Source organism: Lepisma saccharinum, chromosome 21, assembly GCF_977018435.1.
Source record: "Lepisma saccharinum chromosome 21, izLepSacc3.1, whole genome shotgun sequence".
Lineage (NCBI taxonomy): Eukaryota > Metazoa > Arthropoda > Insecta > Zygentoma > Lepismatidae > Lepisma > Lepisma saccharinum.
This window is the reverse complement of record NC_139249.1, coordinates 63,023,695-63,047,149: the sequence shown is the minus strand read 5'-3', so window position 1 is coordinate 63,047,149 and position 23,455 is coordinate 63,023,695. Positions and strand designations below refer to the sequence as shown.

General features: G+C 37.6%; 1 protein-coding gene across 2 annotated transcripts in view; it reads right to left on the bottom strand.

Moving 5' to 3' along the window:
• The window catches only part of LOC146004036 (uncharacterized), a 119,051-nt gene that overhangs the window by 29,135 nt on the left and 66,461 nt on the right, over positions 1–23,455 (bottom strand). For both annotated transcript variants that reach the window (XM_083142614.1, XM_083142615.1), the window contains exon 2: positions 3,363–3,621. In XM_083142614.1, coding sequence (XP_082998740.1) covers positions 3,363–3,621 — 259 coding nt within the window. The remainder of the gene's footprint in view (positions 1–3,362; positions 3,622–23,455) is intronic.

Below are 23,455 nucleotides of genomic sequence, written 5' to 3'. Positions count from 1 at the left end.
CTATTCTTATACAAGGATTCAAAATGTGAGAATGACTAAACAAGAAGCCTAACAATGGTGCAAATTTTTCTATCTTATGATCTTTGCATTTAATGTGTGCTTGCTGACACTTCCTCTTGTTGATTATTTCTATTACTATCTTATCTCCTCCATTTTCTGACTTGTTTTCTTCATTATTCTCTCCCCATCTCCCGCTACCTCTTCTTTCTTTTCGCTTTCTCTCTTCATTAATTTATTTCTTCCCCCTCTCTCTCCCTCTCACTATACACACACACACACACACACACACACACACACCCCACACACACACACACGCATATCCCCTCTCTTACAACAAATCTGTTTTACTATGAATTATAAATTTGGCATAAGACAATTTTCAATGCAGGTATATGCCACATCAGAACTGAAATTATGATTTTCATCCTCTTTAGAAAAATTTCTGTGGGTGCCCAATGCTTCCCCTAGACTGTCAAATTCATTTCCACCTCTTGCGGGGGTGAGAATGATAAATGCTAGAAGAAAATGGACATCACATCCAAGTAATTTAGCACCTATTATAATATTGTACTATAGTATGATATTATTGCTATTTTGCATATGCTTAAAAGTAGGTTCATGTCTTCATTGTTTGTTTAACTTTAATGTTATTTCTATGTCTTTATTACCTATTATCTGAAAAGGGTTAGGTTGTAAAACAACTTGTAGCTGAACCTGATCTGCTAAATACTTTTATTATATAAATGTGAAATTGTAAAACTGATATGTTCGTTTGAACAGTCTACTTAAGATTAATATGGGGAGTTCAGAAATAATGGAAGAAGATAGCATGTGGTGGTTGACACCCAATAACAATGTATTTTTCTAATATGAGTAGATTTATATTAGATTTTCTACACAAGTTATTATTTAAATAATAAAATAACAATCTATATGCATATGCTTCAAAGCAAAGTACTTTCTTTAACCCTGCATTAGGTGCTTGGATAATCAGTGCCACCCATCCATATTCATTGCGAGATTACAGTACTGTGAACTGTATCTGCACTTGTGTGCTTTTGTGTAACTGGACATTCTTTCTTTATCTTTGTTCTAAAGTCAGCTAAGAACCATGTCAGTCTACAGCCGGGAAGGAATAACCTGGCAGTAACGTTACTCCCTGCTAAGTCAGCGTTGCCAACTACTATGAAAGGAACCATGGCACAAGTAAGAGTACGGCAGTAAGGATCGCGGTGCAAACTACCAATTTTCAATTTAATGTTAGCACTGCTAGATGTTTATTTTATGTTTGTTTATTTTAATTATTTCATATAATTCGGCTTTCAGCAAACCTTCTGTATGCAGTATATTGTGAGATGACAGCCACGACTTCATTTCATCCTTCCTGCTGTTTGATGTTGGGATTTTTTCCACTAGCTTGTTGTGATACGGAGCATTGTCACACACAATAACAGAGTTTGGGGGCAGATTGGGAAGAAGCTGTTCTTCGAACCACATCATAAAATTGTTAGTGTTCATCTCCCCATGATAGTCCTCAGAAGCTGTTTTTGAAAGGAACACTATCTTCGCCCCCTCTACAAATCCACTTTCACCATTGGCATGCACAATAATAAACCTGATACCCTTTCCTGTTGGCACTTTTACTCCCACCCCCTCCCCGAATCTTTGGAGTCCAGCCAAACTTTGAGGACAGTGTGGTGTGTGTTCATGAATCTTTCATCCATGTAAATGAAAGACTGGCGGTTTGCTCTGCGCAGTTCTGTACTTTCATGCAAAAATGATCGCTGCCCATAACGCAATGATGCTGTTTCGTTCAAGGACTAGCTTCCTGCTGCTTACAGTATGCTTTTTAAATCTGAATCCTAATTTTCTTATGATCATATACAACGACCAACGCGAACCCTTAAAATTAATATTTTCTTACAGTTCCTTCATCAGTTTATGTATGGTGAAAACAATGCCTTTCTTTTATAAATCATGGATTGTTCGGTGTATGACTGCTTCATCAAAAGAATCCAGATTTGTGACACGTTGCTGGACGTTCGGTCGGTTTTTGCCCACCGTTGAAAAAGGTTTCCCGCTCGCACTCACAACACTTTTGTCTTTCTCCTTCAAAATTCTCCACACAGACCTTTCACTGACACCTGTCGCCATGGACATTCTGTGAACATCTGCAGTTTTGTTTTCATCGTAATCAAAGTACCTATACACATTGAAAACTATTTCTCTTGCATCGCTGTGCAAGGGCTTACCTTTCTTTATGCCACTGCTCATTGTACAATGACAAAACCAGCAAAAAAAAAACTCCCTAACAAAGAAACAAAATAGCCTGCAATCCCTCGTTCGTAGCTGCGGTTTGTTAGACTAATGTAGCAGTCTGGGGGTTTTGCACGCCTGCATCACCCCTCTTGGAATGATTGTGATTGGTTTGCACATCACCTTGTCGTCCGTGGGTGGGAGAGATGACGTCACTGCCAAGTAATTCCTTCTGCTCTGTAGTTGGTAGAGTGTCTGACTGCCATGCAGGAGACCCAGGTTTGATTTCTGATGTGGGTGATCTAAGATGTGGGTTGGACTATTACCGGCTTTGTCCCTGCATAAAGCTGCTCTGGGGCTCACCCAGTCTCAAATCAATCTCAAACCTTAGGGCAACCCTGAGGTTGCTGGTGGCTGGAGCATGGCACTGATCACATCACCTCCAAAATGGCCGAGATCGAGAATGTGCCTTCATGGCACAGTGCTATATGCATGGGGAACTTTACTCTTTACCTCAGCTGTGTAATTTGGCTGCACTTTTCAGTGATGTAATATTATAAAGTCCACATCAGTTGCATGTGTGGGTGCAACCATGTCAACCATGCAACTAAATATGTAACAAGAAAAATGTCAAGGCATTGATAGATAGGGCACACAGCAGATTCAGATGTTATACGGAGGTGGGTTAATAAAGAAGATAAGTACACACAGGTGTGTGTAAGTGATGAAAGTGAACATGACACTGCTTTGGTTGTTATGTATTTAGCCCAATAGTAGATAACTGCCACTCAATATTAAGCTTCATTGCTTAGAAGTGTACGCACTTGAAATTAGAACAAGGACAGAGAAACAACTTTCAGCACACATGTGCAGTGTAGTTCACAGTGTATGCCATACTTTAAAGATAGTTAAAGTGTTGGGTGACAGGCATCACCCACATGTCTAAATATGTTACAAAAAATTATGTACCTAATGCAGGATTAAGGCAATTCAAATAATGGCAGATATCCTAGTAATTAAAATATCTTAGTGATAGCTTTACAAAGATAAAATTAGGAAAGATACACAAGAAAAAAGTCCAGTTGAATTTACTGTATCAAGCTCACCTCAGTTTCCGGTCTCTGATGCATCCTGTTTTTTTGGCAGTTTGCTATCATTCGACAAACCACAAATATGAAGATCACTAGAACTACTAATCCAAGAGCAACTGCAAAAAGCACAGTGTTGTTTTCTGTCACTGGGTGTGTACTTAAAGAGTTGGCCAAGCCTAAGGCCAACATGCATATTGTCAGAAATCCAATGACAACAGCAATACCATCAAGATATGGTTCCAATGCATACTTCAACTTTGAACATGGAGACATTCTGGAATATGAATAAAAACATAAATAGTGATTTGTATACATGGACATATTTTTCATATTCTTTATGGAAAGAAAGAATAAATTATTGCTACTAGTAACTAGTAGATAAATCAAGACCCAAATATATTTCTTGCATTGTGAAACTTTTCCAATTTTAATTTTATTTTGGGGAAGAAAATACTGAAGAATCAAAGTAATTACATATTTCATCCTCCCAAATTAAACCTGAGATTCCTTAAAATTTAAATAATGTCATATTTGGTAACAAATTTTGAATGAAATTTATTTTCACACCTTCCTCTTTATTTCTGGCCTAACACATAACTCTATTTGCACATAAATTCACAAAAAGGTAGAATAAAAGTAATTAAGATTTAGTTTTCTTTGCTATAATTACTCAAAGTGTCCAACTATGTTCCAAGTGTCCAAGTTTATTCAAGTAATGCATCTCCATTATGATCTTTTACTTTTATTGTGCACATATTTTTAATGGTGTACATCTGTTAATGATCTCTTGAAAGAGTGTGCGTGTGTGAGAGAGAGAGGGGGGAGAAAGAGAAAGAGAGAGGGAGAAAAACATTTCAACAGTCACAACCACACCACTGTGAGGATGTTTTTGATACTATCCTTGGTGTAGAATATTTGAAGTCAAAAGTAATTGCTCATCTTTTGTTGTTGTAAAAAAACTCTCCCCCACAGAATTTTTGGTGGGGGTGGATTTTGAGGCCAACATTATTGATGGGGGAATTCCTCCCTGTCCCTTCAGGAATTCACACCCTGATTATATGAATATGATAAAGGGAATCACACAAGTATATGTATTCCCAGCCAAGACTGAAACTTCAGTGGGTAGATTGTAATTGACTACTCAACACACTTGGCCATCAAGGCAGCTATTTTTTGTGATTAAAGAAGTTACATTACTGTATATTTTTATTATTTTAGTAATATGGAGGTGTGTTACACTTATTTTCTATAATCAATACTGGAATAAATTATCCATCATGGCATTAGGGGAAACCGGGATAGCGTGATCCCCTGGGGTAAGGTGATCCCCCTTGAAATGTGAACTGAATGGTGAAGTTTTTTGATGTGAAACATGTGAACTGCACAGCAGCCAAAACGAATGTACTACAGATATGGTTTCCGTTTTGTTATTACTAAGTCGCTCTGAACAAAAACTCACATTTGGAATGTCTGATCTAAGGTAAACAGTTTACGTGATTTAATTTTGTTTATTGCATTGCTGACTAAATGTACTGGTTAAAATTTATTATGAAAGAGCATTGGTCAAGCTTTAATAAACATGGTAACACGGTGAAGCCTAGGCCACCAAGAATAATCCTCCTAGGCAACCATTTATGTGACCTAACAGACTACACGCTACCCTGAAGACGGAGGCAGATTCAGCCTCTGAAACGAGGTAAATCTCTTTTAAAAAATAACAGTGGTTAAAAGTCAAAAAAACTAAAATGAATAAATCACCACTGATTAGAATGGTAACACTTCTACTTAAATGAGCTCTTTGGCTGTTATAATGGCTGACAATTGCCAGCAAGGAGTTGGGACAAACCGGTCCCTGTAGGGGATCACTTTGCCCCACTATATTATTCCCACCGTTCAAATTCGATTATTGTTCATTTTCGTTAAAAATAACTTCTTAAAAATGCAAATTAGATCAATGGTAGGCCATTTCCACCACACCAACTCTTTAATGTAGACGAAACGTCAATTGGCACAGTTCCTTCTCGAAACTCTGATGTGTTAGCAGCAGTGGAGAAAAAACAGGTAGGCCGCACTGTATCTGCAGATCGTGGTGAGTCAAGTACCGCAGTCATATGCATGTCAGCTGCTGGATACCTCATTCCACACATGACCAACTTTACCAGGCAGCAGCGTATGAAGGCTGAATTAAAGGATGAAGCACCACCAAGAACTGCATTTACATGTAACACATCTGGCTGGATGAACATGTATATATTCACAATTTGGTTTGATCACTTCCTCAGTCATGTCAAACCAACAGAAAACGATCCTGTTCTTCTCATTTTAGATGGTCATCTAAGCCACACAAAAAATCTTGATGTAATCGAGTGGGCCAGAGCAAATCATGTTACTTTATTGTGTCTGCAGTGAAGTCAATATATTTTAGTTTTTAATTAAAAAAATTAAATTCATCTTGTTTTCAATATACGTATTTAGCGTTAGGTAATAATCAAAATCTAATTATTGATAACAACTTGTTTGAACCAGTTTCCAAATTCAAATACTTAGGAGTAATACTAACAAATTAAAATGATATTAAAGAGTAAACGAAAAGCAGGCTTAATTCAGGAAATGCATGTTACTTTTCTCTTCATAAACTTTTGTCTTCACGTTTAATATCTAAGAAACTAAAAGTTAAAATAAACAAAACAGTAATTTTGCCTGTATTATTATATGGATGCGATACTTGGTCCCTTACATTGAAAGGGGAACATAAATTGAGAGTGTTTGAATATAAGATCCTTAGGAAAATATAATTTACCTAAAAGGGATGAGGAGACAGGTGAGTGGAGAAGGTTACATAATTTAGAACTACTGTACATAATTTGTATTCATGTTCAGATATTATTAGAATAATTAAATCAAGAAGACTTAGGTGGGCAGCCCCTGTGGCACAAATGGGAGAGGAAAGAGGAGTTTACAGGATTCTTGTTGGGAAACCTGATGGTAAGAGACCTGTAGGAAGGCCAAGACGAAGATGGAGGGAGAACGTTGAGATGGACCTAAAGGAAATCGGTAAGGATGGAAAAGAGTATATAGATCTTGCTCAGGATAGGCACAGGTGGAAGGCCTGTGTTGCTGCAGCCATGAACCTTCAGGTTTAAGAAGGCTAGAGAGTTAGTTAGTTCAATATATTTCTGTAGAGTTTGAAACTGTAAAAAAATATATATTTTGCCAAACATAACGTTAAATTTTACGTAATTCCTCTTTATTTTCAACATGGAAAATTTTGAAGAAAATATATTAACATAAGATAAGAAAATGTGGCTCCATCTGTGCACAGTTTCAATATACTTATCCAAAAAAATGTGTTGCGTAGGAAGGGGGATCACGCTGCTCCCGTCTTCCTTATAGTAACAACAAAACATATACCCACAGTGTTTTTTTGTGTAATCAAAGATAAGACTTTTTCCCCCTTTTGCTACCATCCAAAACCAATTCATATACTTCTCATTCTCCTTTTTACCTTATTAATTCCAAAAACAATATCTGGATAACACAGAAAAAATAGACTTCCATCAGAAATATGATATATATTATAAGTTGTGATACTTGCTTTACCAATGACACTATATGTTTATGTAGGATATGGCCCAGCAAGAATTAAATACCTATGTTTCAGTTTGGCAGAATGTTTAAGTAGACATCAATCTTGTTGAGCGATCTTAAGTCTAAAAAATGTAAATAAATATAAACAGTATTCAGTATTGATGAAGAAACAATATAATTAATATTTACATACTCAGAATACACTTCATTAGTGTGCAATGCAACCTGTGTATTATCCTGCAAAACATAACATTCTACCCTTAACCTTGATACTATTTTCCTTTGGAAAATAGCTGTTTTAATAATAATAATAATAATAAATAATTTTCTCAAGTCGAGATAATTTCATATATCCAATATATATATATATATAGCCCCAATCCCACCACTGACTGACTCACTGACATAAATGTTCTCCATGAAGGAAGCCTCGGAGGCAAAAAATGCCCGATTACGACACCCCATGAAATCGTCCCAAAAAGCTGACCAAATTTAAATATCGCTCACTTTGCCCTTTGTAAGGGTGAAAATGACCTTTTGTTCACGTCCTTAGAAACAGTTTCCGTTTGGATCACACTTTAGACTGTTGCCTTTATGCACAGAAAGGCTAATTGGGACTGGACCGACAGTTTGAAGTGGAATCCGAACCACTATGTACCTCTACCGGGTATCGACCCCTTGATTACAAGGGGATGACGCTACCACTGTGCCATCGGGGAGGGCTACAAGTAACAGTTACTTTTTTGAGAAAATGTAACTGTAACTAGTTACTTTTAAAAGTGAGTAACTGTAACTGAGTTACTTTTGTACGATAGAAGTAACGTTTTAACAGTTACTTCTACAGTTACTTTGCGACACTTAAATTGCTATGTAAGTGTTATAAATTATTGGCGATTTAGAACTCAAAGTGAGCTGTAATTTAGTTCCTGCTGTGACATAAAAGCCCATCTTTGATACATTAATTCTTGCAAACAATAGATGAAGAGGAAAAGAGAAAGTAGTTGTAGTAAATTTGTCTCCTGGCGGTGGTCAGTCGGCAGGCTCCAGCCAGGTGCCAGGAATTTCAAGGTTTATCGTATGTTTCATCTCTCGTTTGGTAGACCTGAATTCCAAAGCGATATACACACCTCGGAAGAGGGGTGGATTTCCCAGAAGCGGGAAGATAAGCTTCTAGGAGGAGAATTCCTTCCTATTGCTGACAGTTTGCCGTTTTCAGTGTCTCTTGTTTCTGTAGTTTGTTCCTCAGTTACCTAATAACTTCCCCCTTCTGTAAGCAGCATCCGATAGTTTCTTCCTTTGCTATAATATCGGATTAAGCTGAATAGGGACGTACTGCAATATTTCAGTGTTTTCATGAAATAATTCAACGATACTGGTAGTATGAACGAAACTGAAGAAGACGAGAGATAGCAATTGCGCATATGAATGGAAAAGAATCCAATTGTTTCCAGGTGATTTCGTTTATCCGAGTTCCTGATAATTTAAAAATGAAAGTAAAAATATTTCCGCTTAGAATTCGCTTATTTACGATTATTCAGCATTTCTGGACATTTTGAAAATAGTAATATATTTTGGTAAGTGCTATTCGTTTAAGATTTAAATGAGAACCGTTTTCTTGAAATAACAGATACGACAGATCTCACCATTATTATTGATACAACAGTGAATTACAAAACTCAATTGGCAAACTAACGAATTATGAAGACCCTAGCCATCATTATTGCTTGTTTATGTAATCCTCTCAGAGAGAACTGAAGGGGTAAATTTAAAATGCCATTTTCACCTTCATTGATAATGCACACTTATAGGCTACCACATTATAATTTTTATCATTGGTTCATAAACACTTCAAATTATACAACAAAATTTATTTCTCTCTGACACGCCCTTTATGCGAAACAGACCTCCCTTCTTAGAATATATTCTACTTGAGTGATATCTCTATCTCTTTCTATACAGTTTCTACAATCCCCCCACTCCAATGGACATTCCTTAAGAACAACAATGATAATAAATACAAATGTTTAAGTCGCAATAGCTCAGGCCAACCTCCGTGGCAGAGTGGGTAGCACAACGCACTATACGTCAGGAGTCCCGGATTCTGGTTGGTTTCGGACATGGATGTTTGTGTTTGTTCCAATGAGAATACAGAAAACAGAAAATTGACATACGTGAAAATTGAGAAGATATGGATAACGGGGGAAACTACCGCATAGGGTATTCAGTTAAAAAAAAAAGTCGTTTGGGTGCCTGACTACCATGCGAGATACCCCGGGTTCGATCCTTGGTGGGGGAGAACCGAGATATTTTTCCACCTGTTGAAGCGGTTCCAGCGCTCACCCAGCGTCCTATAAAGTGGGTATCTGTAGGAAATTTAGGAGGGGGAGGGGTTAAAGGATGCCAGGGACGTGGTGCTGATTACATCACCCCCACCTTCGGCTATGATCAAGAAAGTGTGGAGCTCTAACTCCACACCCCCTATACGCCTTCATGGCGTCGCGGAAAGCACAGGAGAGCACTTTATTTTGTAATAAATATAAATATACGAAGACTTATATTATGTACCAGTAACATAAGTAAAAGACATGTTAGTCTTCACAAAATATGTTATTACAATTAATGATCGATTTGTGTAATTTGGTTGGAGAAAATTTTCAGCAGAAAGTAACTGTAAAAGTAACTTACAGTTACTTTTGAAGTATGTGTAACTGTAACGGAGTTACTTTTTAAAACGAGTAACTGTAACTGTAACTGTTACTTTTTTAAGCAAGTAACTGTAACTAGTTACCATTTTAAAAGTAACTTTCCGAACACTGCGTATTAGTGACGAAAAATTTCTTGATTGCCTTTGTTTAAGGGGCGCGTTTTTCAAGATTGATTATAATGGCATGTTATTGTTCAAAGCGCTTCAGTTTTGAAGTATGAAGTGTAATCGTTGATTATCAGCAATTTAGTTACTAATTATCGTATTTCACGGATGTGGATATATGGGTTGTATAAATTCCAGGGGCAAAAACACAAACGAAGACTGAACCATTTAATGCCACTTGAAAAAGTCTCCTGTACATCAACAACGATATTAAATGTTATCCATCAATCAAATTATTTTAATTTTTAAATTATTGCTTATAATCAGTACCTGAGAAAATATCAATACGGTCAATAAATGCTCTTAGTAACATCACGAAATCATAAATGACATCTGCAAAGGGTGTCTTGTCCTTCGTCACAGCCAACGCATCTGCATAGTTGAGAACACGGAAGGTTTACAGGGAATCAGTAGGAAAATGATAGAATTGATCTCTTGTGAAGCTTGAAAGACTAGGAGGACAAGTTGCATCAAGGAATTGAACACGCAAACGACCACTTTATGCTACTCGCTCTTAAACTCCATAAAGCTCAGCCTACGGAGCTCACAACTGAGCTCGAACGTCGAGAGGATCGGATCCTTGCTGGAAAATCACTTGCACATTTATCGACATAGCCGCACTTCAAAACTTCCACCCATGCCTCCCTGTCTGGTGGTAGTGTTAGCCATTTCGGCTTTCATTCGCCGTCTTTAACAAGCGTGGGTAGTTCTGGAGACTTTTCAAGGGCTCGATCCCATACCTGGATAGCCTGGTGGGCCACACTCTTGTACAGGAAGTGTGTTCAATTTATCTTCCTTTTTAACTCTTCAGGAATCGTTGACATTCCCCGATCGTTCTGAGCTATGATGTAGCGCTCCTTCTTACATGGAAAGTATTCTCAGCAGGTGGTGCCATTAGCAAGAACTGGAACGTATGTGCCAGCTCATCAAAGGTGCTCTAGACGAAATAAGCGACTATTTTCGGGACTAGACAGAATTTTCTCGAGACGAAACGAGATGAGAATTACGAAAGTCCCATCTTGTGGGCAACGCTAGCTGAAAGTGGTGCGGCACCCACTTATGGCACGCAGAGCTGAGATATTACCGCACTTTGACTGACCTCTATGTTTGTCCATTTTCGTGTCATCCAGATACGAAATTTTAGCTAGTTCGTTTGTCACTATCAAACGTTCACATCCAAGCTTCTAAGCAAAACGGATGGCAAGGCCGATCACTACTGTGTTCATTGCTCGGAGTGTACTTTTCTAGAATATGCAGGCAACACAATCTAATGCGTGCAGGAATATCAGAGTGTCTGCTGTTCCTGAGAGCACGGTCAAAGTCAATCAGTGTTTGGCTCCACAGTGGCGTTCCCTTAATATGCGCACGTAGATACAACGATTCGAGTAGACTGACGCTAAAGAGGAAGTTGAGAGAAAATTTATTTCATTTCCTCATCCACACGAAGGAACTGAAGCAAATTTTGGAGAACAAGCCTTTGCTCTCCTACACCCCTTCGAATTGTCTTTCCTCTTTTGCTGTTGTGAGGCTCGTGGTGCGATACATGTCAAAAACCACGTCTACTAGTCGAACTGACTTGAACTGCGATGTATGTCAGATGCAAACAAAGTTAATTACTGCCTCACCATCTATGGCAAGCATATCTACTCGTATTTCAGGGTGATAAGTAAATTTCTTCTAGCAATTCCTCTAGACATGGAAACAAATCGGACTTAGCTCCAAAGCTGCATCCATTTACCGGCAAAGGAGGTCATTCGTCACTTGGCAAGTAATATACATAACCGAGATCACATTCCATCATGTTTTACGGGGATGAGCTGCTCCTTTTCGCGCGATTTTGTTCTCACAGGAGGACGACTGAAGAGAAGAAGATTGCTTTGTTAAGTAAATTATCGAATAGCATAGTTCGATGTATTAGATACTCTTGGAAGAAATTACTGCATTTATTCCGTCCAAGTTTTTCGGTGTCTCTTGCAGACTGAGCAACAGCTATCTGCCACTATTCGTGTGTCGGTTTTCTAATTCCACTCGTAGGCGACACGTAGGATTTGACATGCTTCACAAAAGATGCTTGTTTGCTGCATTAATCTTCGTGGTGCCGATTCTTCTCGGTCTCTTCAGTTCAGGTACCTTGAGTGCAGCGAAGAATTCTTCGACGACCGGCACTATTTCTGGACCTGTAACCATCCACCTATACTACGTCTAAGGAGTCTGGGGAGCAACGCCGCACATAACGGTAGAGAAGGGAAGAAAGCGAGCGGGTGGAGCTAAGCAGTACTTACTACTGCTGATAGCTGCAGCTCTGTTGTCCCCTCCCTGTAATCTCTTTCCCTGTCACGAGTTCGTTGGTCGAACCCTCTCGGGTCACTACTTGTGCAGAGGACTAGTTTTCGTTCGCTTGCTCCACAGACTCTTGAGACAGAGTAGAAGTAGATGCGCTGGGTTCTCCGTCAATCCTCCAGTCCCCTTAACTAACACACTGTTTTGTTCGTGAGGCTCTCTAGGTTTTTTTGCACTGTAAATTTTCCTTCATAAAGCAACCACAAACAAAAGAACCTTCTGCCAGAAGCCTTCGCGCATCTTCCCCTCCATCCCTTCAGCTCGGCCAACGGGGAAACCTGATCCAGTCTGCCCTCCGAAAAAAATCACGAGATTTCAAAAATTCAATTTGCAAGTATTTTCACTCTGTGTCACTTTTAATGTTCTGCTTCGCTTTTCTGTAAGGTGCTTCATCTCACGCCGCACTTGTTCGTTTATCGGACTACCAAGATTGTGGGTGGATTAGGCTCCTCCTTCGACAGAAAACCAGGAAAATGGAAAAAATGGACATTAGAAGTCAGTAAAGTGTATGTTGTACGCAAAGTGTGGGTTCTGTCAAAGTTTATAGTCATTTTCTCCCTGATAGGTACAATGATAAAGCGATAAACAAATATAATGACTTCGATTTCAACATGATTCAAATCAGATGTAATTAATGCTATTACTATAGAGCTCACCAGGCGTTGATGCAATCCATTATTCTCATTGTGATACTTCAAAGACGTTATTAGTTATCGATGACATCAAGACAAGAATCTGCAGGTTTCATATCGCTGCTTGGTTATATAAAAAAACGACGCACGGTTTTAGAAGCGATATCGGGCGGAGCCACGCAGAGGGTGTGCGTGGCGACCAACCAATGGCAGGAGTGCAACGTTGTACAGTTAGGAAACTGCGGAGCGCGAGTTAAACGCCGTGTTCTGCATTTTTCTTGCGCGCAAGACTTTTTCATAAAACTCCCCACTTTAAGGTTCATTATAAGATGGGGCACGACATTTTGAACCTGACTGTCCAAGTCCCATGAAATTCCGTCGCCTACAGCCGGAGTTATCGTTTCTCGAAGAAACACGGGAAACAACACGTCTCTGCACACACACGCAATAACCCTTTCGTTTTCCTTCCGTGTTCCGTCTGTTGTTTTTTCGTTACCACAGTGTTGACCCCTATGAGTTGTTGTGTCTTAGTAAAGCTATGGGTGTCAAATTCGGCTGAATATGCACAATGACCTTTCATTGTCTTGTGTGTTCACAAACATTGCGAGTCTGGGTCAGTTTTGAGTTCAGCGTTTTCATAACAAGGGCTGTGTAAGATAATTTTACTCGTACGGCGTGAAGAACAGCTGTGAGAGGATTCAATACAGCCCTTATTGATTGATTTATTTTACTTCGCTTTTTCTGCAACTTTTGGCTAATTTACGAAGATGGGGATGAGTGATGATATGATGAAATTGATGAATGGACACTCACAAATATCCATGCACGGGTCTGGATTCGAACCCTGGCGTCGTAGCGCGATGTGCAATACAGCCCTTATGCTCGATATTTGTGTAATAGTGTGTGTGTTGCGTGAGTGTTATTTGATAATGTCGCGCCTGCGCCATTGTGGAGTGGTTAGCATATCGCTCTACGACGCCAGGAGTCCCGGGTTCGAATCCTGGCCTGGACATGGATGTTTATGAACGTCCCTTCATCAATTTCAGTATATCATCACTCATTCCCATCTTCGCAATTAGCCAAAAGTGACAGAAAAGCAATGTAAAATAAAGCAAATCACATCAAATTAATAATGTCACTCTCGAAACCTAGAACGTACCAGTAGTACAGGCACCAAGGGTAAATACTCTTATTACGTTCACAAGACAGAAATCGTAGTTTTAAAGCTTATTCTTACTTCAAGGAATTGGCGTTGGTTAGACGTGCATGCTCAAACAGTGTTTTCTCAGAGTCGAGAACTTACGGCTAAAGCGTGTGGTGTATGTGTGCATACTGTGTTGAGCATTATAAAACAGGGTAAAGTATCTACCACAGAAATCGACGAACCCCTATTCAAATCTCCTGGGAAACATGCCAGAAAACAGGAACGAGAGCGATGATGATGACCTTGCAGTTCCTCTAAAATAAATCCGTACCTTCAAACTTCTTTCAGGTACGAGTTTCTTTTATATGCTGCAGTGATATGATACAATCCTGTGTAGAATTCTTCACTATATATTTCATTGTACTCAAATATCACGTGCACGCATAATGCCCATAAAAAGCAGAATATTGGACACAGCGAATTATCTGTGTTTCCCTTCCGCTAGCAGTTGGTTTGGCAACAGCGCGACACCACTGGCTGCGTATTGGCTGAACTCATGTTCCTTCTAAAAGCGTACGCCGTTTCTGACATCTCGGACACGATGCCCATTAAATATACACAATATTACACTTCGTCTAGAACCCAAAAAAGGTCACTTTAAAATGCATTTTTTTTTTGCCACTTTCCAGGTTTTAGGTCATTTTCCCCGATTTTCGGTATTTTCCGTCATTTTTCGCAATATTCGGTGTATTGTTTCGTCATATTTTATCAATTCTTTCATTTCGGTAATATTCTTGGGTCTTTTTACCAAGGTGAACATAGGCAAATATATATCTCGCAGGATTGCAATTTACGAGCAAAATAAATGCTGAACTGTTGACAGTCTTTGTTGTGTCGGGAGAAACCACCAGGTGTCCTTCTGGGGCAAACTCAGATTTAAGTTCAGGTAAGGAGAGGCTGGAAGTAATTAAATTGTTTTAAAATTATTCGGTTGTTTCCTTTGGAAATCCTGGTTGCATATTTTAATTGAATATGCATGTGGTATCATTTGGTGCTTTTTTTAAAAGCAAGATTGTATTTTGTTTAATTTCCTTTTCATTTCAATTTTTAACCTGAAAATAAATTTAATGGTCATTTTTTGCATTTTTTACGTCATTTTCTCCCATTTTTTAGGACATTCTATAGGTCATATAGATACCTATATTTTTTAGGTCATCAACTTTCGCTCCGTAGTTATAACGTTATTATTTTTCTATAGGGTCCTTCGCTGAAGAAACCTCAATGAAAATGGCCTAAAACAACCTTTTATTTATTGTTAAAATTTCAACTATGCAGATATAACTGTCGTACGACGCAGGCAAATCATAGGTTATCAAAATTCAATAATCGTCCCTGCAATTTAGGGAATCAGCATTTACCTGTTATCAGACGTCCTTGATATAAGTATTAATTACTTTTATGGAGTCTCCTGCATTATTTTCCGTGACGACAATATGAAGAAGTGACGATAGTATCATAATGTAGCCCATATGATGTATTGAGGATCCCTATGGCGGCCATTTTGAAAATGCTCCCTCACCCACCTCTTATGGGGTGCCACCAACCTTCAAAACGAACGTTTGATATGATGTTACTAATTTATATCACAAAAATGCACAATTCAGCAAATATCTGCACATATTACCCTAACTATAAATGGTTCTGTCTTTGTTTGTGTTTTGCCCCTGGAATTTATACAACCCATATATCCACATGCGTGAAATATGATAATTAGTAACTAAAGTGCTGATAATTAACGATTACACTTCAGACTTCAAAACTGAAGCGGTTTGAACAACAACATGTTGTTATAAACAATCTTGAAAAACGTGCCCCTTAAACATAGGCAATCAAGGTATTTTTCGTCACTAATACGCATTTATAATGCTTTCGTAGGCCTTGTTGGAAAGTTTTCCTTTCATTTGACCAATAACAAAGATAAATCTTCAAACAGGACCAATAAAAGTTAATTTAATTTGTGTCAAGAGATATACTAATAAAACGTCCGCCATTACTGACCAACAGGGTATTTTAAATGCCTCCAATCTTTAAAACGATATTAAGACGGATATTAAACTACAATATAAGTTTCATGCTTTTATCACTAAAATGCACGATTTTACACATATCCGCCGTACTAAATCCACAATGAAACCAATTATAACGTAATCATTGTATTTGAATGTCATGTATATAATATCTTCACTGCATATGCTTGTACCTATTTTGAAAATCATTGTTAATTATAATCTAATGTACTGACATGATTCATTCCATACCATCTGTGGAAGAACAACCACTGGACAATGGTCAACGAAATGAAATAAATCGTATCATGTCATAACATACGAACTGATGAAATTGGTGAAAAGACAAGCACAAAGAAACATGCCTTAACCCCAAATCTTAACTACAACCCACTGGCTTTGCAAAACACTATGTTAATTACTCCACCACAGACTTTGCATCCTGTATTGTTGTGATAATAGTGATAATGATGATGCTGGTGCTGCTGGTGATGATGATTATGGTAGTTACTAATGTAATCATGGTGGTATTTGAGGGAGCTGAGGGGAATACCCCCTCTGGTTTTGGCATCCCCTCTCTCACATTTTTTTTACTTTTGGAGGAATTATATATATAATTTATTAATATTCTGTTGATTCGTGGCAGTTCCTTAAATCCAATTCCAAATCCTTAATTCCAAAAATCCCCCCCCCACAAATTTCCGGGAGGGGAGAGATTTGTTATAACAACAAAAAATAAGTAATTAGTTTTGACTTCAAATATACTTTACTAAGGATAATATTGAAATACGAGGGGAGTTCAACAATTATTGTCCCTAACATAGAAGAAATGATCCGAAACAACTGATTATTTTATGTGTCCTGTATAACTCTGAATGATTACACACAAAATTTCAGCTATATAGGGTCTATAATGTTAATGTTATGTTACATTTTTCAGGACAAGGTGAGCCCTGACTGAGAAAATGGAAAAATCGGAAGTGAGAGCCGTCATTAAGTACTGCTTAAGCCTTGGAAAATGAAAGTCACTCGGGGCAAGATCTGAAGAGTAGGGAGGGTGCTCGATTAGTTCAATTCCAGCAGCAGCAACAGTGGCGGCTGTAAGATGACTTCTGTGGGCTGGAGCATTGTCCTGCAGCTGCAACACTGTCCTGTGACGCGTTTCTCCTTGATTGCATCCCTCACGTTTGGACTCGAATTGCGAATAATAGTCAGTCACCTGTGATCGTCTTTTGGTGCTGGTGGTAGTCAATTAACAATACTCCCTTGGCATCCCAAAAAATGGTGGTCATAAGCTTGTCAGCTGATGGCATTGTCTTGAATTTCTTGGGGGGCGGAGAATCATGGTGCCGCCACTGAATGCGCTGTTGTTTTGATTCAGGGTCATAATGGTGTACCCAGGTTTCATCTACGGTCATACAATTGCCAAGAAAGTTACCCGGGTTTCTCTTAAACAATATCCAAATTTGTCTGTGAACAGCGGTAGTTAATGACAGCTCTCATTCCATTTTCTCAGTCAGGGCTCACCTTGTCCTGAAAAACATAACATAACATTAACATTATAGACCCTACATAGCTGAAATTTTGTGTGTAATCATTCAAAGACTTATACATGACACATAAAAAATATCAGTCGTTTCGAATCATTCCTTCTATGTTAGGGACAATAATTGTTGAACTCCCCTCGTACATACTATCGCTACGAGATCATTAACACCAATAACAATATGTACACAAAAAAAATAAAACAAGAATGCAAAACAAATAAAAGTATGAAATCTAATTGCTTTCGAAATATAAACTAAACACAACCAATTTCATTTCAATCAATAAATAATAAAACTAAATAAGTATCTCAACTATTTTGTAATTTATTGACATCTTTAATCAGTTAGTAAAGGAATAATTTTGCTACTTTATAAATATTTGATGTATATGTAAAAGTAACAAATTAAATTATTTCCATGTATTTAATAATAAAGTGTTTTTAAATCGTTTGGATGAACGGCTTCACTGCCAAGATTCGTGTCTGAACAGGTGAACATTCCATGCCAGACTGATTGCCACTTGCCAGACTTAATGCTGCCTAAGGATAAGAGGCTTCTGCGCATGCGACAGGCTTTGTTTCGACAGGGTTGCTAACTGACATTGGTAGATGCGTCACCCTGTAAAAATACAGACCCATCATTTTATCTTATTCTTGAATGCCCCAATTAGAACTAACTAACTAACTCCCTAGCCTTCTTAAACCCGAAGGTTCATGGCTGCAGCAACACAGGCCTTCCATCTGTCCCTATCTTGAGCAAGTTCTATATACTCTTTTCCATCCCTACCGATTTCCCTTAGGTCCATCTCAACGTTGTCCCTCCATCTTCGTCTTGGCCTTCCTACAGGTCTCTTACCATCAGGTTTCCAAACAAGAATCCTGTAAACTCCTCTTTCCTCTCCCATTCGTGCCACATGGCCTGCCCACCTAAGTCTTCTTGATATAATTATTCTAATAATATCTGGACATGAATACAAATTATGTAGTTCTAAATTATGTAACCTTCTCCACTCACCTGTCTCCTCATCCCTTTTAGGTCCAAAGATTTTCCTAAGGATCTTATTTTCAAATACTCTCAATTTATGTTCCTCTCTCAATGTAAGGGACCAAGTTTCACATCCATATAATACTACAGGCAAAATTACTGTTTTGTATATTTTAACTTTTAGTTTCTTAGATATTAAACGAGAAGACAAAAGTTTATGAAGAGAGAAGTAACATGCATTTCCTGAATTAAGCCTACTTTTTATTTCCTCTTTAATATAATTTTCATTTGTTAATATTACTCCTAAGTATTTGAATTTGGAAACTGGTTCAAACAAGTTGTTATCAATAATTAGATTTTGATTATTACCTAACACTTGGTTTCGGCCTGTAAGCATATATTTAGTTTTCTCTTTGTTAACTTCGAAACCTATCTCTTTAGCAGTTTTGAAAAATATTTTAGCATTATTCTTAATTGTATTCACATCATCCCCCAGTAAGTCTACATCATCTGCATATGCTAACAACTGAGTCACACCATTTAATTTTAGTCCTTCTTTAGTTTCTTTTACCTTCCTGACAGCATATTCTAAGGCAAAATTAAAGAGCAAAGGAGATAATGCATCTCCTTGTTTTAACCCATCATGAATTGTAAATTTGTCAGACATATTAATACCCACACGAATTTTACTTTCTGTTTCACTGGTGCATATTTTTATCATACTAACAAGCTTCTTAGGTATTCCAAACTCTACTAATATATTATATAATTTATCTCTTTTGACCGAATCATATGCTTTTTTGAAATCAATGAATAGCTGATGGACATTTTGATTATATTCCCACTTTTTTTCAAGTGTCTGTCTGATGTGAAAAATTTGATCTGTTACGTTTAAATCCACATTGATAATCACCTATAATTTCATTAGCATATGGCGTTAGTCTTGTTAAAATAATGTTAGATAATATTTTATATGTTGTTGAGAGTAGAGAAATTCCACGGTAATTATTGCAGTTCATTTTATCACCTTTTTTAAACACAGGAACAATTATGGATTCTTTCCACTGTTGAGGGATTTCTTCTTTATTCCATATTAAACAAATTAATTGATGAATTTGACATATTAATGAATTTCCACCATATTTAATTAACTCAGCTGGTATTAAATCAATGCCAGGTGCTTTGTTATTCTTTAGCCTTTTAATAGCACCCTTAACTTCAATCAAGTTAGGTTCTGGAACTAAAGGTTCTTCTGTGTGGACTTCATTTACTTCTGATTTATCTCCTATATTAGAATCAGATACATTTCAACAATCTGTTTCTGATGATGATCATGTATATTAGTATTGAAAGAAACACATTTGTGCATTGTAGTCTGTTGTCTGTTATCCAGCGCATGCCCTCGACTGCAGAGCATTAGCTTGCATAGCTATATCCCTGTACACCAAGGTAGCTTTGTTACGTTGTTTGCCATGACAACCGTGACATCACATTTGGGATTGTGCTCCACGACTTAGGGGAGACAAACCTTAAAATGTAGTGCAACCTGCCTCTTCTAATCACCATGTACTTGGTGGAGTGCTTTGTGTTTGCTACACTAGTGTTTTTCGAACTGTACAATCAATAGTAAATTAAATTACATTACGTACATTCAGTAGATTTTTGAAAAAAATACAGCAGGGAGGGAGAGGATTTAAGGAACTGCCACGAATCAACAGAATATTAATAAATTATATATATAATTCCTCCAAAAGTAAAAAAAAATGTGAGAGAGGGGATGCCAAAACCAGAGGGGGTATTCCCCTCAGCTCCCTCAAATACCACCATGATTACATTAGTAACTACCATAATCATCATCACCAGCAGCACCACCATCATCATTATCACTGCTACGCCCCTTGTGGGTACGTACTTACATGTTATTTACCACGGCTACAGATATCTTAATCTCAGGGGATAGGTTCTTTGTTTGAGAATTCCAAATAAGAAAGCGTTTTATAGCCAAGAGGATATAGTTAAATGCGGATCTATATTCTGAGAACTATACAAAATACAGAGAAAAATATACAGCGACATTGAAATATATCGAAAATTTACATCGGTTACATTCTTCTTGAAAGGAAATCTTCTTCTTTCTCTTCGTAATTATGGAAAGGCTTCTTCTTCTTTTCTCTCTTGATTATAGAATAGGCTTCTTCTTCTTTGATTATGTAAAAGGCTTCTTCTTCTTTTCTTCTTTTGATTATGGAAATAAGCTTCTTCTTCTTCTTTAATTATGGAAAAGGCTTCTTCTTCTTTTCTTCTTTGATTATGGAAAAGGCTTCTTCTTCTTTTCCTTTTGATTATCGAATAGGCTTCTTCTTCTTTTGATTATAGAAATAAGCTTCTTCTTCTTTGATTATTGAAAAGACTTCTTTTATTATTTCTTCTATATATAAGAAATCTAGTTGCGTCGTCTCGCTTCCTTTTCTTTATGCCCTATATATGTTTTCTTTCCCTTCCCCGTTTCTTTGGCAAACGATACAAGCTATACTTATATAAAGGAGTAGGGTCAACTAAACTGACACTAGCGCCACCTCCTATGTAACGACCAAAGGGGAATAACCAGGATCGCTAATAACAAGCGCTGCCAATGGCCCAGTGCGACTAAATAAGAAGCGCAACCGTAAAGTGCTTCGGGGCGTCTAATTGACCACAGCGCCACCGGGAACGGACAAATGCAAAAGCTGACGATGTTCTCCTCGTCAGAGAATCAAAAAGAAATTGAGATACATTTCTTAATTCATTTGCTCGCTTAATAAATTTCCTAAACGTTTCATATGCGGATATATTCTTAATTCTTTTAAATTACTATATACATCATTCTATTTACTTCTATTATAGTATTTGAACTCTTCTTTTATATATTTCTCAATTTACTATAATATATATAATCCCTCTTCTCCGCTCTAAGTTTTTTATAATTTCCTTCACTCCTCTTTACATAGCGTGCTGCCATCTCTTGTCGATTCCGAGAAACCATTCCTCCTTGCAACATTCATTGTGTCGTCGAAACTGGCACGTGACACAATATCCCCCTCCTTGAGGATGAAAAATTTATATATTCGAAAGTTCATTTGTAAATTTATAAATTTTTCCCTCGTTCTATGTGACTTCTCTTACTGTTTCTATTATTCATTAACTAAGCTCTTTTTTACTTCCTTCGTGCAGTTGTACCTCCTGATATTCTCCAGGTTCTCCCTTCTCTCTATCTTTGTTTCTGTATGCTTTACTACCGCTGTGTTCCGAAACAAATTCATGACTTCGTATGGACCTTCATACATGAAGAACAATTTCTTGATTGCTTTCTCTGATGCTTTGCTCATTGGGTGTGTTTTGCAAAATACTAAGTCTCCCTTTTTTAGTTTTATTTTCATACCATTCTCTGCTTTCTTGTTCATTATCTTCATTCTCTTAATGTATATGTCTTGTAATACTTCCTTAGTTTCTTCTTTGGATGTTACTTCCCTCGGCCAATCAAATTCCTTGAAGATTCCGGGTTCTTCCATATATCCCAGAAACAATTCAGCGGCACTCTTCTTTGTTTCCTCAGATATAGAGTTATTTATCCATCGTATGGCTCTGTTAACTGCTGTAGACCACTTCGTATGATTGTCATGACATAACATTCTTAGAATTCTTACTATTTCCCCGTTATATCTCTCTATCGGGTTCGAACTTGGATGATACCTAGTAACGTTTATCATCTTAATTCCTTTAAACTTCATTGAATCCTTAAAGTATTCCGATACAAATTGTGTACCATTATCCGTTAGAATTTTTAATGGAACTAAATAGTGTTTGACAAATCCTTCTTCTAAATATTTTACTATTTCCTTTGCTGTAGCCTTCTTCAGGTTATAACATATTACAAACTTACTGCACACGTCGACGCATGTGAGAATATATATAAATCCTCGCGATCTTGGCAGAGGTCCAATCAGATCAATAGATATCATATCTAGAGGATTTTTTGCAGTTACGTGTAACTCTTCTCTTTCCATCTTTAATTTTGAAGGTTTAGTTTTTATACATAACATACAATTTCTTACATGATCCACTACGTCTCTCTTCATACATTTCCAGAAGAAAAACCTCCGGGCAAGTCTCAATGTTTTATCAATCCCGAAATGTCCAGACTTCTCATGCACTTCTGCGAGTACTTTTTTAATTAGTGCTCCAGGTACGCAAAGTTGCACTTGATTGGATTTCTCTATGCTTACTCTAAAAATCATTCCTTCCTTAATTACATATTTTCCTTCTATCTTCGCTCTTCTCATTTTCTTTTCGTTTTCATTTCTATCTCCATTCAAAACATTTAGAATGACGCTTAATTCTTCGTCTTTCTTCATGCTTTCTATCCATTCTTGTCTGGATATGTTCCCGAGTTCTTCATCCATGATGGCATTTATGGATAGCTTCACCACTTCCTCTGGTTCCTGTGTCATATGTAAAGGAGATCTACTTAGGGCATCTGCAATTTTATTGTCCTTTCCTTTAATATCCACTACTTCGAAACTGTATTCCTGGAGAAGTAATGCCCATCTTGTCAAGCGAGGATTCCATTGCCTTGCAGAGTTTAACCATATAAGACTCTTATGGTCGCAAAGAATTTTGAATTTTCTTCCTTTCACGTAAACTGCAAACTTTTCAATACCGAATATGATGGCCAAACATTCCAGTTCGCTAATGGTATACGCCCTTTCGAACGCCTTCAGTGCACGACTCGCATATTGAATTACAACATCTTCTCCATCCTCTGTGTTCTGGAAGAGATAGGCCCCTAGACCTATATTCGATGCGTCTGTTCCTATGATGAAAAGTCTATTAAAATCTGGCTGGCCTATAGCTGGACTAAATGTCAGGTCTTCTTTTAATACATTAAAAGCCTTTTCCTCC